General features: G+C 36.3%; 1 protein-coding gene and 1 long non-coding RNA gene across 13 annotated transcripts in view; both read right to left on the bottom strand.

The window, feature by feature from the left end:
- LOC137252891 (serine-rich adhesin for platelets) overlaps positions 1–15,557 on the bottom strand; it is a 98,067-nt gene that overhangs the window by 5,706 nt on the left and 76,804 nt on the right. For all 12 annotated transcript variants that reach the window (XM_067789025.1, XM_067789017.1, XM_067789019.1 and 9 more), the window contains exons 5-7: positions 6,114–6,433; positions 2,934–3,103; positions 88–167 (exon numbers count right to left, since the gene is read on the bottom strand). In XM_067789025.1, coding sequence (XP_067645126.1) covers positions 88–167; positions 2,934–3,103; positions 6,114–6,433 — 570 coding nt within the window. The remainder of the gene's footprint in view (positions 1–87; positions 168–2,933; positions 3,104–6,113; positions 6,434–15,557) is intronic.
- On the bottom strand, positions 14,945–15,418 carry LOC137252893 (uncharacterized). The gene is made up of 2 exons (XR_010953680.1): positions 15,235–15,418; positions 14,945–15,180 (listed from the first exon to the last, which is right to left on the bottom strand). It is a non-coding gene; the product is annotated as an uncharacterized lncRNA (long non-coding RNA).

The following is a 15,557-nucleotide window of genomic DNA, read 5'->3' as shown; positions in this document are numbered from 1 at the left end:
GATTAAATTGATTAGCCGAATTGTTAAAATATTGATTTGGATTGTATGTTGTTGGTGTGTCATAATAATTATTTGACGTTGATGTACCTGCAGCTTGCACGCGGTTGTAGAAAATCTTTTTCTTCTTCTTTAAGATTGTTTCCAAATTATAACCTTCGGCATTTGCCCTGTGAAGCAATTTAAAAACAAATAATTTCATTTATTAAGTTTTTCATATTATTAACATATCGATCGATGAGTGGAATATTGATCCATGTAGTTTCAAAAACTATCCATATCAAAAATTATTAGAAGAGCACCTTACATATGGGTCATTATTTTACAAATCGAAGAACTTTTGAGATTTCATAATTGAAATGTTTTTTTTTTTTCAGAGATCTGCATGTGCTCAGATTCGATGGGTAAGCAAACTTGCCCACATTCAAAATGCTATATCTTTGGTTCCACTCGTCGTATCTTATTAATTTTTTTATTATTTATTATATTTATACTACCGTATCTAGACTCCATTGTGATAAAAAGAGGAAATCAGCTAAAGTTATCGTGGTATAAGAAGCAAATATCTTCAGGACGAATCATTAACTTCCACTCAAAACACCCGAAGTCAATGATAATGAATACAGCAATGTGCTGTATACAACGGATGCTGCGTATATCGGACGACACGTACCACAACGAGGTAATAAGAGAAGCGGAAAATATATTGAAGAGCAATGATTTCCCGAACAACATTATTAAAACATTAATTAAAAATGCAAAATCTAACAAAGGAATACAAAAATCAGAAAAACCTTCCATTTTTAGATCCGTAACATATATACCGCGGTTATCAGAACGACTCGCAAAGTCTGATTGCTATGACGGAGAAAAAGTTAAAATTGCACATAAACCTAACAACACATTAAGGTGTTTCTTTAACAAAACAAAAGCAAAGATACCCGAAACCGAAAAAAGTAATGTCATATATAAAATCCCATGCGGCGGCAAAAACAACGAACCATGTAACAGCGTTTACGTAGGAACAACAAAAACAAAATTAAAAACCAGATTGTCACAACACAAATCAGATTTAAAATATTGCCAAGAGTCTAATAATCAAAAAACTGCACTAATGTCTCACTGTGCAGCTAGCGGCCATATACCGAGCTTCGAGAGCGCGAGCATTCTACAACAAGAGCAACACTACAATAAGCGATTTACATTGGAAATGCTACATATCGTAAACACTCCAGAACACATTAGACTGAACTATAAAACTGACATTGACCATTCCGCTCACAACTATAAATATTTACTAACAAACAAACGACCAGTACCAAACTCCACGTCACGGCGGAAGGACGTGTAAAATAATGTATGTGATATTTTTAATCAATTTTAGTGTAAAGTTTTTGGTTTTATTTATTAATAAAAAATTTTTGTTCGTTTGTAGTTCCCTGAGGACGGTTTCCGTAGTGTAACCGAAATATATCGGAAAGGAAAAAAACCTATGTGTTTTATTTAAAGAGACCTTGAGCCAGCAGAATCGCCAAATAGTTGCAAGAACACAGGTCGCAAAAAATCCAATAGAAAAAATATACATATATAATATGCGATACACTTTCATCTAAAAACCCTTTTTATTTTAAGTTGGACGATTTTGTGGTTCAAAAGATGAACTAATTTCTGACCTGACCTCGAGCAACTTGCTTACATTTACTTGCAGCAGGTATGTGCTACAATTGTATACAACCAACGCCTGCCTGTGTATGCATGCATGGTCAACTTAACTACAGCATACATACATATGTATATGTACTTGTAAACTTCAAAATAAAATAAAAATGAATAAGATACGACGAGTGGAACCAAAGATATTGCATTTTGAATGCGGGCAAGTTTGCTTACTCATCGAATCTGAGCACATGCAGATCTCTGAAAAAAAAAAAAATTTTTCGAGGAAATCCTGATATATGTGTTGACTTAAATTGTGAAAAGATTCCAACAAATAAATTTGGTATCTTTTAAAAAGTGAAAATTGTTTTTTGTACAATTCGACGATTTGTAAAATAATGACATATATGAATCAGCGAACAAAAAAATAGCAGTGGCAATTTTCATCAAATTTCGTTAGCTAAATTCTCCTTTTTTTAATTTCAATATTTTAAGAAAAAACTTTTATGAACTGTAACTGAAACTACACAAATTAATCTGAAAAACGTTTTCGGAAAAATGCGAAAATTCGATAAAGTTTTATGAAATGTTCGGACTTTTTATTTGAAGCCCTCTGAATGTTTTGGAATTTTGTTGCCCAATTCATTTTGCTTGAACAAAGTCCCAGTTATGGTCTCTCGAAATGCACATTGGTTTTTAACAATTTCTGTGCCGAAGAGTGTTTTAGAACTTCGTGCGTATAATATACATTTTTTGAAATGGAAGATCTGAAACACTTCTGAGAAAATTGTGAAAAATCAATGCGAATTTTGAGACAATTATAACTTGTACTTCGTTAAACGAAAATTAATTGGGCTACAAAACTGCATGCTGAAAAAGATTCAATAAAATCCAAATAAAAAGTTCGAAAAATTTTAAAAATTTTCACGAATTTTCGAAAATTTTCGAAAATGTTTTCGAGATTGGTTTGCATAGGTTCCTATACGAAATTCATAAAAGTTTTTTTTCTTGAAATATCGCAAATAAAAAAATATATTTTAATTGGCGAAATTTGAAAAAAAAAAAATATATATATATAAAAAATAACAACTTCAATGTTTCTGTTCGCTGCAGTACATCTGTTTTTATTTTTTTTTAAACGATCTTACTCAATTGAAAATGTATTAGTTTTATGTTGAGATAGGGCGTTTTTAAATCGAATTGGCGTTTTTAAATAAATTTATTGAATTGACAGTCGAGATACTGTTACATTCCACTCAGCCGCCATTTCGTAAACTTACTTTTCCATGCGACTCATTCCCAGTAATTCCTTGAAGGATAAATATATTTTGTTGAGTGTCAAATTTGGTAATCCCTGTCCCAAATATCGTACAAATTTGACCTGTTCACATTTGGGTAAACCGCTCTCATGGAAGTCCAAAAAGGGTCTATGATCGGATATCTTATATTCCTGGTAGAATATATATTAGAAAACAAAGTAAACGAAATTAATTCCGAACAATAATAAAAAATAATGATTTCATATTTGTTTTGAGTGTACATAAGAATTTATAATTGATGGCCTAAGCGGATGACGCTGTAGCACTAGTGTTGAGGAGATCAGCGGAATCAAGCAGTTATTACTGAAGAAACCGAGTATTTGACTGGAAGTCGCAAGACTAAACGCTCACTCGTCAATGACTGAAATAGTGCTTCACCACTAAGGTGAAAATTCCAAGTTTGAACCAGCTTTTTCTCAAATGAGAGCCACCTACTGTGGCGCGTCTTATTTAAGGGGCAAGTAATAGTGACTTAACCATAACCAGATAAAACAGGTGATCGAACCAACCTTATGAAAATCAATGTAATCGATTAATGGTGCCATACCATAACGCTAAAGCCATTACTATACGATAGCCAAATAATTGGTTTTTAGTTTTTCGCTTTATCCATTACTTAGAAATATTTGAGTTGGCTAATTTATTAACTTTTTGTAGATTTTGTTTATTGTTTCGGATACGTTTTGACTAACAGAATTATTTTTTGTGGTATATGTTTGTAATTTTATTGAGTTTTCTTCATTTTTATGAAATTTTCATGATTTTTAGGTTAAGGCACCAATAACTGATGCCAATTTGATATGGATAAGTAAAAATATGGTTATAACTATGGCGTTATGACTATGTCAACTTTAACTCGGGCTTTAAGGGCTAATTAAACTTCATTAACCCTAACGCCATAGTCGTAACCATACCTATATCCATAACCATCTCCAATGTGATCGATTAAAGTTACCTTAACCTAAAAAACGTGAAGATTTCATAAAAATGAAGAAAACTCAAAAATATTACAAACATATACCACAAAAAATAAGTCAAAACGTATCCGAAACAATAAATAAAATCTACAAAAAGTTAATAAATTTTCCAACTCAATATTTTCAGGTTATGGATATGACGAAAAACCAAAAACCGATTGTTTGGTCATGGTATGGTTATGGCGTTAGCGTTATGGTATGGCACCATTAATCGATTGATTTCCATGAGCTAGGTTCGATCAGCTGTTTGATCTTGTTACGGTTTTATGGTTATAAGTCACCATTAATTGGCCCTTTAAGTCCAAGTAGCGCTACTACGCCGTGAGTAGTGAATTATCAGACAAAAAAAAAATTGAAAGAGGAATGATGAATGTTCACACGACCGGTTAGAATACTAGATAAAAGTTGCATCTGTCCAGCGCACTATCGAAGCACAACATATTTTCTTGGAATCCCCTTTTACGGGAAATTCCCAGAAAATCTCAAGAATATTAAGCATAGAGAGTATCTCATATATAAACACTCAACGGGACGGATATAGTGGAACGGGACTCTCACCGGTCTATTGAACATTAATCAGTTTTCTTTAATTTATTTTGTTTATTGCTTCCGATCTGTCGTATCATACCTAATTTAAGACAAAGGAGAATAGCCGCTTCAACCAACCACAATGCCCTCTCGATGAACACAAACAATTTTTTAAGTGCTTTATTAGACCTGTGTCCAGATATCTTCAGCGTAAAAATGGACGACAGCGTGCTGTGCCGATGATGAATATTAAAACATACATATGTATAGACCTAGTTCAGCTAATGAAAGCGCCGTCTTATAAGAAGTAGTAAAGATGTTCCGGCCGAGAATGTATTTCTGTTGCATTTGGAAATGTCAAGGGGATAAGGACGTATGCTCGCTTGGTCGCTCTAATTGGTGGAGTAGCCGGCGTTAGAGCTCGTCTAACTAGCCGCCTTTGAACTTTTGTAAGCGCCCATTAGACAAAAAAAAAGGGAATACCGAAAGTCCTAGGTGTAAGTACGGGGAAAAGTGTCAGGCAAGTACATTAGCAAACGTTTTTCTAAACGAGGTCGTTCCGCGGCTTGTAGAGCACGTCAATTTGTAAGATCTGGGCCCAAACCTTCTCAGAGTAAAACGCTACAAATTATTATTATAAGTTTTTATTTTTCAAAACCGAATCCGTTAATACAGTTTAAAAGACAATCGAGTTAAAATCATTTCAATCACAGGAAAAATTAAATACAATTTTGGAAATTCTATTTTAAATTTGTCCAGGAACTACTGGATAAATTTTGTTATATGAAATCCAATTGATTGGAAATATTTCCATTCGGTCATATTGGTGGAGCCGATTCGTAGAGTATGGAACCTAAAAAGCTATGTTACAATCGTTTGAATACTGGACATCCGCAAAACTTCGTAAAAACCTTCAAGGAGAGTTTTCACTGTTAAAACAACAACCAAGTCGAATTTCCATCTAAAACCTACACATTAATTTGAAGTGGGCCTAACATAACATAACAGATGCATATTGGGACGAATATTAGCATCACTAAGCTGCTACTAAATAAATGCACAACAACAATAAAGCAGTCACTCTTATGTAGAAGGCGACGAAGAGATATCTCACACACACAGATATGTAGTCATCAGCCGAAGCAGTTACTCACACATACACACGCATATGGCTCTGGGAGACGCGCGACTACAGAGATACGTGTATACAGCTGGTAACTAACCAAGCATGTGTTACAACTGTTCTCGAAATTACTAGAGCTTAGCAGAAATGGCTGGACGAGGAAACCGAGAGTATAAAAGCAGCGCAAGCTGAGTAATAACTAATCAGTTTTGATTTTTAGCACGTTATTGGTTGTGAAGTATAATTGTGAAGCACTACTCCCAAAGTAATCTAAATAAAGCTCAGTTTGCAACACTGAACATTGGAGTGATTTATTCAAGAGTTTAGCGATTCGAACGTTAACAAAAGGTTTCAAATAAAGGGAATTTCCCAAAATTCGTTACAATATGTACACTCGTTTCATACTATAGCTTTATATCATACGAAAGTATGTATGTAAATCGCATAGTTATAATAAATAGGTATAAGTAAATAAGTAGGCGTATTAATGACGTTTCCTTTATCTTTGCTCACATTGCAAAATTTGCTGAAGTTTTCGATGATTATGTACTTTTCATAAAAAGTCACTACTTGATTACTCTGAATACCGAACTGTTTGAAAATTTCCTGTTTCTTTGGCGGCAAACGCGTTATGTGTGTACAGACCCCATCCTCGACTCTGTGCGTTTCGTGTACATCGAAATTTTCAAAAATCATCAAACTTTCCAAAACTTTTGGCACCGGACGCGGTATTTGAGCATCCAAACTATTTGGAATCCTTGAGGCACCGCTACTGTCTAACGAACCGAACTCCATGCCATCGTTTGATTGTTGATTCATCATATTTTTTAGATCTGAAAAATAAAACAACAAAAATTATTTATATAATGAAAAAGAACATGTAGTTATCGTATAACTACTAAATAAAAGAAAACCAATAAGTTTGGCGGTAGTGTTTGTCAAGCACTACGGGGGTGTATTTCTGCCTTGAAAACCTTCTCAGTGAAAACTCGTCTGCCGTGCAGATTCGGAAAGGTGTGAGTCCGTAGGGCTAGAGCTCCTAGTCGTCATTAATAACGCTGTCAAGTTTAACCAAAACAAGTAAGGAAGGCTAAGTTCAGGCGTAACCGAACATTACATACTCAGCTGAAACCTTGGAGACAAAATAAGGGAAAATCACCATGTAAGAAAATGAACCTAGGGTAACCCTGGAATGTGTTTGTTTGACATTGGTATCAAATGGAAGGTATTAAAGAGTATTTTAAAAGGGAGTGGGCCATAGTTCTATAGGTGGACGCCATTTCGGGATATCGCCATAAAGGTGGAACAGGGGTGACTCTATAATGTACTTTTACGATATGGGAAACAAATGAAAGGCGTTAATGAGTATTTTTAAAGGAAGTGGGCCTTAGTTCTATAGGTGGACGCCTTTTCGAGATATCGCCATAAAGGTGGATCAGGGGTGACCCTAGAATGTGTTTGTACGATATGGGTATCAAACGAAAGGTGTTAATGAGTATTTTAAATGGGAGTGGGCCTTAGTTCTATAGGTGGACGCCTTTTCGAAATATCGTCATAAAAATGGACCAGGGGTGACTCTAGAATGTGTTTGTACGATATGGGTATCAAAATTTGGACCAGGGTGACCCAGAATATCATCTGTCCGGTACCGCTAATTTATTTATATATGTAATACCACGAACAGTATTCCTGCCAAGATTCCAAGGGCTTTTGATTTCGCCCTGCAGAACTTTCATTTTATCCTACTTAATATGGGAGGTGTCACACCCATTTTACAAAGTTGTTTCTAAAGTTATATTTTGCGTCAATAAACTAATCGAATTACAATGTTTTAATTTTTCGTAATTTTCGATATCGAAAATGTGGGCGTGGTCATAGTCGGATTTCGGCTATTTTTTATGCCAAAACAAAGTGAGTTCAGATAAGTACGTGAACTAAGTTTAGTAAAGATATATCGATTTTTGCTCAAGTTATCGTGTTAAGGTCCGAGAGGAAGGACAGACGGTCGACTGTGTATGAAAACTGGGCGTGGCTTGAACCGATTTCGCCAATTTTCACAAGAAAGAATTATCGTTATAGAATCTATGCTCCTACCAAATTTCACAAGGATTGGTTAATGTTTGTTCGACTTATGGCATTAAACGTATTCTAGAAAAATTAAATAAAAAAGAGCGGAGCCACGCCCATTTTGAAATTTTCTTTTATTTTTGTATTTTGTTGCACCATATAATTACTGGAGTTGAATGTTGATATAATTTACTTATGTATATACTGTAAAGATAATCAGTTTTTTGTTAAAATTTGACTTACAAATTTTTTTTTTAAAAAGTGGGCGTGTTCTTCATTTGATTTTGCTAATTTTCACCTAGCATGCATATAGTAATAGTAGTAACGTTCCTGTCAAATTTCATCATGTTATCTTCAACGACTGCCAAATTACGGCTTGCAAAACTTTCAAATTACCTTCTTTCAAAAGTGGGCGGTGCCACGCCCATTGTCCAAAACTTTACTAGTTTCCTATTCTACGTCATAAGTTCTACCCACCTACCAAGTTCCATCGCCCTATCCGTCTTTGGTAATGAATTACACTTTTTGAATTTTTCGATATCGAAAAAGTGGGCGTGGTTATAGTCCGATTTCGTTCATTTTAAATAGCGATCTGAGATGAGTGCCCAGGAACCTACATACTAAATTTCACCAAGATACCTCAAAATTTACTCAAGTTATCGTGTTTACGGATGGACGGACGGACGGACATGGCTAAATAAATTTCTTTTTTCGGCCAGATCATTTTGATATATAGAAGTCTATATCTATCTCGATTAGTTTATGCCATAACGGATTGCCGTTATGCGAACAAAGTTAATATACTCTGTGAGCTCTGCTCAGCTGAGTATAAAAATAGGCGATTAGGTCTTAAGCCCGGAGCAAACTCTTATAGAAACGAAAACGGCGACCTGGTAACCGATGTCCAGAGTTTACTTAAATTATGCAGGGAATACCTATCTTCCCTATTAAATAATGGCAGCGATGAATCACCCACGGAAGGTGACCACCTCGAGCCCGCAAACGATGATGATGGAATTAATGCTTCCCTCCTCAACTACAACGAAGTGAGAATAGCGGTAACCAGATTATAAAACCACAGGACCGTGGGCGCTATGTGTATTTTTAACAGTCTACGAAAAGGTTGGCAGATCACTGCAGTGTTTCTCACGCGGGAATTTCAGTCATGATAAAGGCGGCATAGATACTAGAAGAAGCGCGCTTGAGCACCAGTTGCGTCAATATATTCATTCATAGGTAGGTGGCATTAAGGCAATAACATGAAATAGCAATTCATCCCGAAGCATTGAAGAGAATTTTTTATACGAAGCCTACATTCATATTAAGTTTTACGATTATTAGGGGATAGGGCGAAATGAAAAAAGCCGATTTGTTAACAAAGGAGGATGAAACACTGGATGCACATTAGACTGGGTCGATTTATTAACCGATATCGCGCCATCGATTTTTCGATAGGATTTGGGCTCAGAAAAAAAAAAGTTCTACTACGCAAAAAAATTTTCATTAGATTGTAAAATTTTCATGTATACCCTGTCCGACCCAAAAATTTCCGCTAAAAACGTTGTTGATAACATATCAATTTTTTTAGTAGGTCATGAAAAAAAACCATAAAAATGAAAGTCGAAAAAAGGTAAAAAAATGAAATTTCGCAGGCTCGAAAATTATTTTTGTGGGTATGCGTAGTGGAACTTTTTTCTGAGCCCAAATCCTATCGAAAAATCGATGGCGCGATATCGGTTAACTTTTGTGCATACAAATCGACCCACCCTAATGCACATATTGTAGATGTTCCCATTCAATTGAGGGATATAAAAAGACTATATGAGGTATGAGGAGAATATGATCACACAAGCATGTTCAAAGAAAAATCTGCAAGATAACGTGTCTTATGAGAGGCTCATGATGGGCGTTCTAACAGGGCGTTGCCTTTTGGCGTCAGATGCTTATAAGTTAGACCTCCTTCTCAAGCTAAACAAATCTGCAGTGAGAGTGCTTAGGGGTGTCATCACAGCTCATTAGACTATTGCACCGATGCTTCAACGGTGGCACACGCCCACAAGCTACTTCTGCAGAAACTGTCAGACTGAGGAGGAACAGTAATCGATTCATCACTTTCTCCGCCGATGTCCAGGACTGAAGGTGGATCTTTCGCTCGTACTTAAGTTCATCAGAGAAAGGAAGTGGTTCGTTAAGAACTACTAGGAAGTAATCTAGTTGGACGAATGTACAACCACCCGGTACTCACTGAGGGCATTCACAATTCACAAATATGTCTCCGAGCAGAAGTGTGAGAAGTTACCATGCACGCTCTCTTAACCGAACCTAAACTTTTGCTCAACAATGACACCAAATGTTTGGTACAGTGGTCTTCGAGCTCCGAGTAGTCGAACAATCTTGTATTTCTATAGATTTATTTTAAACAGGTATGTTCTGAATAAAAGTTATTATTGTATCCAAAGTACAAAGCTGTAAAAGAATATCCAAATTGCTTGCCGACAGGGCTTGGGGAAAAGATAAAGAAACGTTGCTAACCACTTACAAAGCCGGCCGCTCATGTCCTACGCGTCACCAGTCTGATTCCTGGTCTTAAAAACACACACTGAAAAGGGCTGCAGGCCTGTTAATATGCTGCATTCAGAACTGCCACGGGATGTTTTCTTATGGCCCCTGAACATCATCTACATAGTGGGGCAAAAGAGCTCAACATTCAAGAGCATAACGAAATGTTGAACAGACAGTTTTTGTAAAGTTCTCACAAACCGGGCCATCCCAGCAAACAACTGCTTGATGTAGTCCCGCTTCCAAGAGAGATAAGGAATCAGCACTAAGATTAGATCCGGCACCCGCCTTCGCAGGCGTTTGATCCCGTTAAGCATAAGAAGAAAGCTGACTACCAAGGGAGACACAAGTCATCCTGGCCCAACTTCGTTCTGGATACTGTAACAGGTTAACTCTTACTTTCCCAAAATCAACCCCCACATACGTAATGTATGTCCTGCATGCAATGCGTCCCCACAGGACACCAACCACATTTTCAATTGTAATGTGGAACCTACGCCTCTAACAGCAGCTTCCTTCCCTATGGTCTACCCCTGTTGAAACTGCTAGGGCGCAGCAGTGTTAACACAACAACGAAAACAACTAGCATTTATCAGACACAAAAAAATCGGAGCTAGCTTTCGTAAGGCACGTTGATACATATTTTTCTCCTAGACAAGGTCCAAGTGTAGGTGCGACGGTTTCAGGACTGAAACGGCTGACCACTGTGGCCATGGTTGGTTTTTGGCAGGAATTTATCGATTCGCAATCAATCTTGGCTTGCAGAAACTTTGTGAAAATGTATTTAGCATTTGGGTTTATTTCGATTAGATTAAATAGAGACTGAGAGTTACAGAATAGGCTGTTTGTAGTCGGACTGTTGTTTCTGCTCATATTGCCATGTCTTTCTTTAAGTTATGTATATGCTCATAATTTGTGACATACTTCGTATGTAAATTATCCCAAATGTTTTCCTGCTTGCACAAAGAAGTATGTATGTGTGTGCGCTTAAACAGAAAAATTTGCTGCCGATATGAATTTGGTGATCATTTTGTATGTAGATTTCTCAGCCTTATGCTGCTTTCGCAATGATCCAACTATTTTTAGCTACAGCAAAGAAGCTCGATACGTCATAGTAATCTTCCCAGCAATTTTATAAGCACAAATAGATTAAAATAAATGGAAATTAGGGTAACAAAAATTGCACACACCGGTAGGGGGGAGGAGGAAGGCCTATAAATGTTTGGCGTATAAATAAATTCAACTAGAATTTGTTATTTCGAATTCCTTGGCGGAAAAACCCAAAGGCAGTGTTTGTATACTTTGACCGACTACTAAAACAGGCCCCAAAATTGTTGGAAGGGGTATCCCAAGGGAAGTTTTTTTTCCGTATCAAGGCTCAGAAAGCGAAAATTAAAAAAATGTATTTCTGCCAAAATAAATAAATAAATGTAAGGCGCGATAACCTCCGAAGAGATTTTATGCCCAGCTTGTCATCCAATATGCGTCGTGCTCCTTTTTTTATACTCAGCGTGCTTTGCACACAGAGTATATTAACTTTGATTGGATAACGGTTGGTTGTACAGGTATAAAGGAATCGAGATAGATATAGACGTCCATATATCCAAATCATCAGTATCGAAAAAAAATTTGATTGAGCCATGTACGTCCGTCCGTCCATCCGTTAGCACGATAACTTGAGTAAATATTGAGATATCTTCACCAAATTTGGTAGACTAGCTTATCTGGAATAGATTGGTATTGAAAATGAACGAAATCGGATGATAACCACGCCCACTTTTTATATATATAAAATTTTGGAAAAAACAAAAAACCTGATAATTTAGTAAATAATACACCTAGAATGTTGAAATTTGACATGTGGACTGATATTGAGACTCTTGATAAAAATTGGGAAACATTTTTTAAAATGGGCGTGGCGCCACCCACTTGTGATAAAATCAATTTTACAAATATTATTAATCATAAATCAAAAACCGTTAAACCTATCGTAACAAAATTCAGCAGAGTGGTTGCCTTTACTATAAGGAATGATTTGAAGAAACATTTACGAAATCGGTTAAGGTTCACGCCCACTTTACGAATAAAATAAGCTATATCTTTGCAAAAAAGAGCTTTATATCAATGATATTTCATTTCCCAACTCATTTCATTGCCATAACTCGAAGAAAAATTAACGGATCGTAATAAAATTGGGTACACAAATTTTCCCTATAGCAGAAGATATTTCTAGAAAAAATGGACGAGATCGGTTAAAGACCACGCCCACTTTTATATAAAAGATTTTTAAAAGGGTCGTAGACGAAAATAATAAGCTATAACTTAGCAAAAAATAGTTTTGAATCAATGATATTTCACTTATCAAGTTTTATTGTAAGAGGAAATGTGGAGACATTTTTTTTAACGGGCGATGCCACGTGTTATGTAGGAAAGTAATTTATCTGAAATGAAATCTACAATTGAAGCTCACGCAGAGTATATAAAGTTCGGTTACACTCGAACTTAGACACCTTTACTTGTTTTCCTACAAATTGCCGGGGCGGGACCTACTTGTTTTATGCCGACTCCGAACGGCATCTGCATGGCAGATGAGTTTTCACTGAGAGCTTTTCATGGCAGAAATACACTCGGAATGCTTGTCAAACACTGGCGAGGTGCGACCCCGCTTAGAAAAATATTCTTCTAATTGAAAAAACATGTTTCTAAAATTTTGATGTTGCTTTGCCCGGTGCGTGAACACAGGATCTTCGGTGTGGATGGCGGAGCACTCTACCATCACACCACGGCGGCCAAAAGATACCTGAATATGGACCAATTTTGATAGAACTGATGTGCATGTTAAAGGGGATTTTACGAGGCTTAAGATTTCATTCTCTTCTTATCTTTGCGGAAAGTGGACGAGTGACCGACCTATTCTAAAAAAAAAATGTATTGCGCTATTTCTTGAAATTCGGTCCATGGGTACTTCCTACACTAGCTTTATATTGAAGGAAATTTTCTTTCCGTGAAGTAAACCAGTGGCCTGCCTATTCGAAAAACTTGTTTTTTATGGCGCGATTTGCTTACTATTTAGTATAGAGCTTCCTCTGCGACAAGCTTAATATTTGGGAACCTTTATTTTCGGCTGGTGGACCAGTTCTAGCGATTTGTTTGAAATGATCTATTTAGACAGCCTTTCTATCAGTGCAAAAACTATTGGTAACTTTATAACTCAAGATCTTAGGGGTTTGCAAGTGGATTTTATGTGGACCAAGGTGACCCTAGAATGTGTGTTTAATAAATGAGTATCAAACTCGATGTGTTAGTGAGGGTTTTAATAAAGTATGGTGATTAAAAATAAGAGCGAGAGGGAAAGGAAGAGTTATACGAAGAACCAAAGGTAAAAAAAGCAAAATAAGAGATAGAAGCGGGAGTCAGAAAGGGGGTGAAAGACAAAGGGGAGAGGAAGCCAAATAGAGAAAGGGTGGGGGAAAAGAAAGAAAGCAGGAGTAGAAAATAAAAGAAGGTCAGAGGGGCAAATATGAAGGAGAGGAAGCATGAAAAGGGAAGGAGATGACGAAAAATAGTGCGAAGTTGGGGAAAGAAAGTGGTAATAGAGAAGAGGAAAATCGAGAAACGGAAGCGAGAAGAAACGAAGAAGAGACTGCGATCATACATGGAGAGCAAGAGGGAGAGGCAAGAAGATAGAAACGTGGATACATTGCAGAGAGGAATAATATTGGGCAGGATAACGTCTCAATTATCTATCTGTATCTTACATATAAAAATGAATGCGACTTTTGAAATTATAACTGCGTTAGTTTCATATATGTATGTAGTTACGTAGTGGGTTAGACAAAGATATTGAAATCGGTTGATCAGCTCAGGTAGGTATTTAAAATTTTTGCTATAGAGATGAAGGGAGGAAGCGAGGCTCACCTTTTAAACGTAGGCAAACCAATTTTTGGGCAGAACAAAGTCTGTCGAGTAGTCTAGTTTTTATACTCAGCTGAGCAGAGCTCACAGAGTATATTAACTTTGTTCGCATTACGGTAATCCCTAACGGCACAAACTAATCGAGATAGATATAGACTTCTATATATCAAAATGATCTGGGTGAAAAAAGAAATTCATTTAGCCATGTCCGTCCGTCCGTCCGTCTGTAAACACGATAACTTGAGTAAATTTTGAGGTATCTTGATGAAATTTGGTATATAGGTCCCGGGGCGCTCATCTCAGATCGCTATTTAAAATGAACGAAATCGGACTACAACCACGCCCACTTTTTCGATATCGAAAATTTCGAAAAACCGAAAAAGTGCGATAATTCATTACCAAAGACGGAAAAGCGATGAAACTTAGAAAAATTTTGGACAATGGGCGTGGCACCGCCCACTTTTAAAGAAGGTAATTTAAAAGTTTTGCAAGCTGTAATTTGGCAGTCGTTGAAGATATCATGATGAAATTTGGTAGGCACGTTACTCCTATTACTATATGTATGCTAAATAAAAATTAGCGAAATCGGATGACGAACACGCCCACTGTTAAAAAAAAATTTTTTTAAGTAAGATTTTAACAAAAAAATTAATCAGCCCTATTCTGCATTTCGACTTGGATTGGAATTTTTTCGATTTGGCAATTTTGGTATTCTGTGTTCCAATCTCTTTCGATCCAACTTCGAATCGTTCAATTTTTTGTATTCTGCATTTCGATCGTAGTTCCGTTTTTCTAAGTTGCAATTTAGTTGGCGGAAAAATATTTTCTTTTTATTTTTTTATTAATTTATAACAGAATTTTGACAAAAATATAAGTAAAACTTGTTAAGAAACGTAGAAGGCTTGATGATGATTGTTTTTTATATGTTTCCAGGTCAAAAACAACATGTCGATGTCGAAGTCCTTGGACGTATTTGCCCCGCAAAAGTATCTAACACATACTTGAAAGCACCCTTGTTAAGTCGAAAGTTTTTTTGAACCTAAATAAGAAAATAAGTCATTAAACTTTACCACTTTTAAGTTCAATTTCTTACAATTCGTCACTCATCTCAAATGGATTACACAAATTTCGCAATATTTGCCTTTCCATTCTTGCCTGGCAATTTTCGTATGCGTTGCTTTCCAACTCCATAAATAATGCCGCGGCTATTGATTCCATTATAATAGACAGCTATAATTTGTGTCTGTTCGTTGGGTCCAGTTATATGCCAAAGCAAGCTGCCGGCGTAGAGCAAGGTGAGGCGAAAACGTAAACAATCCGTGCGGAAAGAATAAATAAACCTTTATAAAATATTTTAGGCCAGTGCAATGAAATTAGCATCCTTAAAATTCAGAAAATGTCAACTATATTCGTGCA

Source organism: Eurosta solidaginis, chromosome 5 (genome assembly GCF_040869045.1).
Source record: "Eurosta solidaginis isolate ZX-2024a chromosome 5, ASM4086904v1, whole genome shotgun sequence".
Classification (NCBI taxonomy): Eukaryota; Metazoa; Arthropoda; class Insecta; order Diptera; family Tephritidae; genus Eurosta; species Eurosta solidaginis.
Note: the sequence above shows the minus strand (reverse complement) of the source record. Positions and strands in the feature narration are given on the sequence as shown.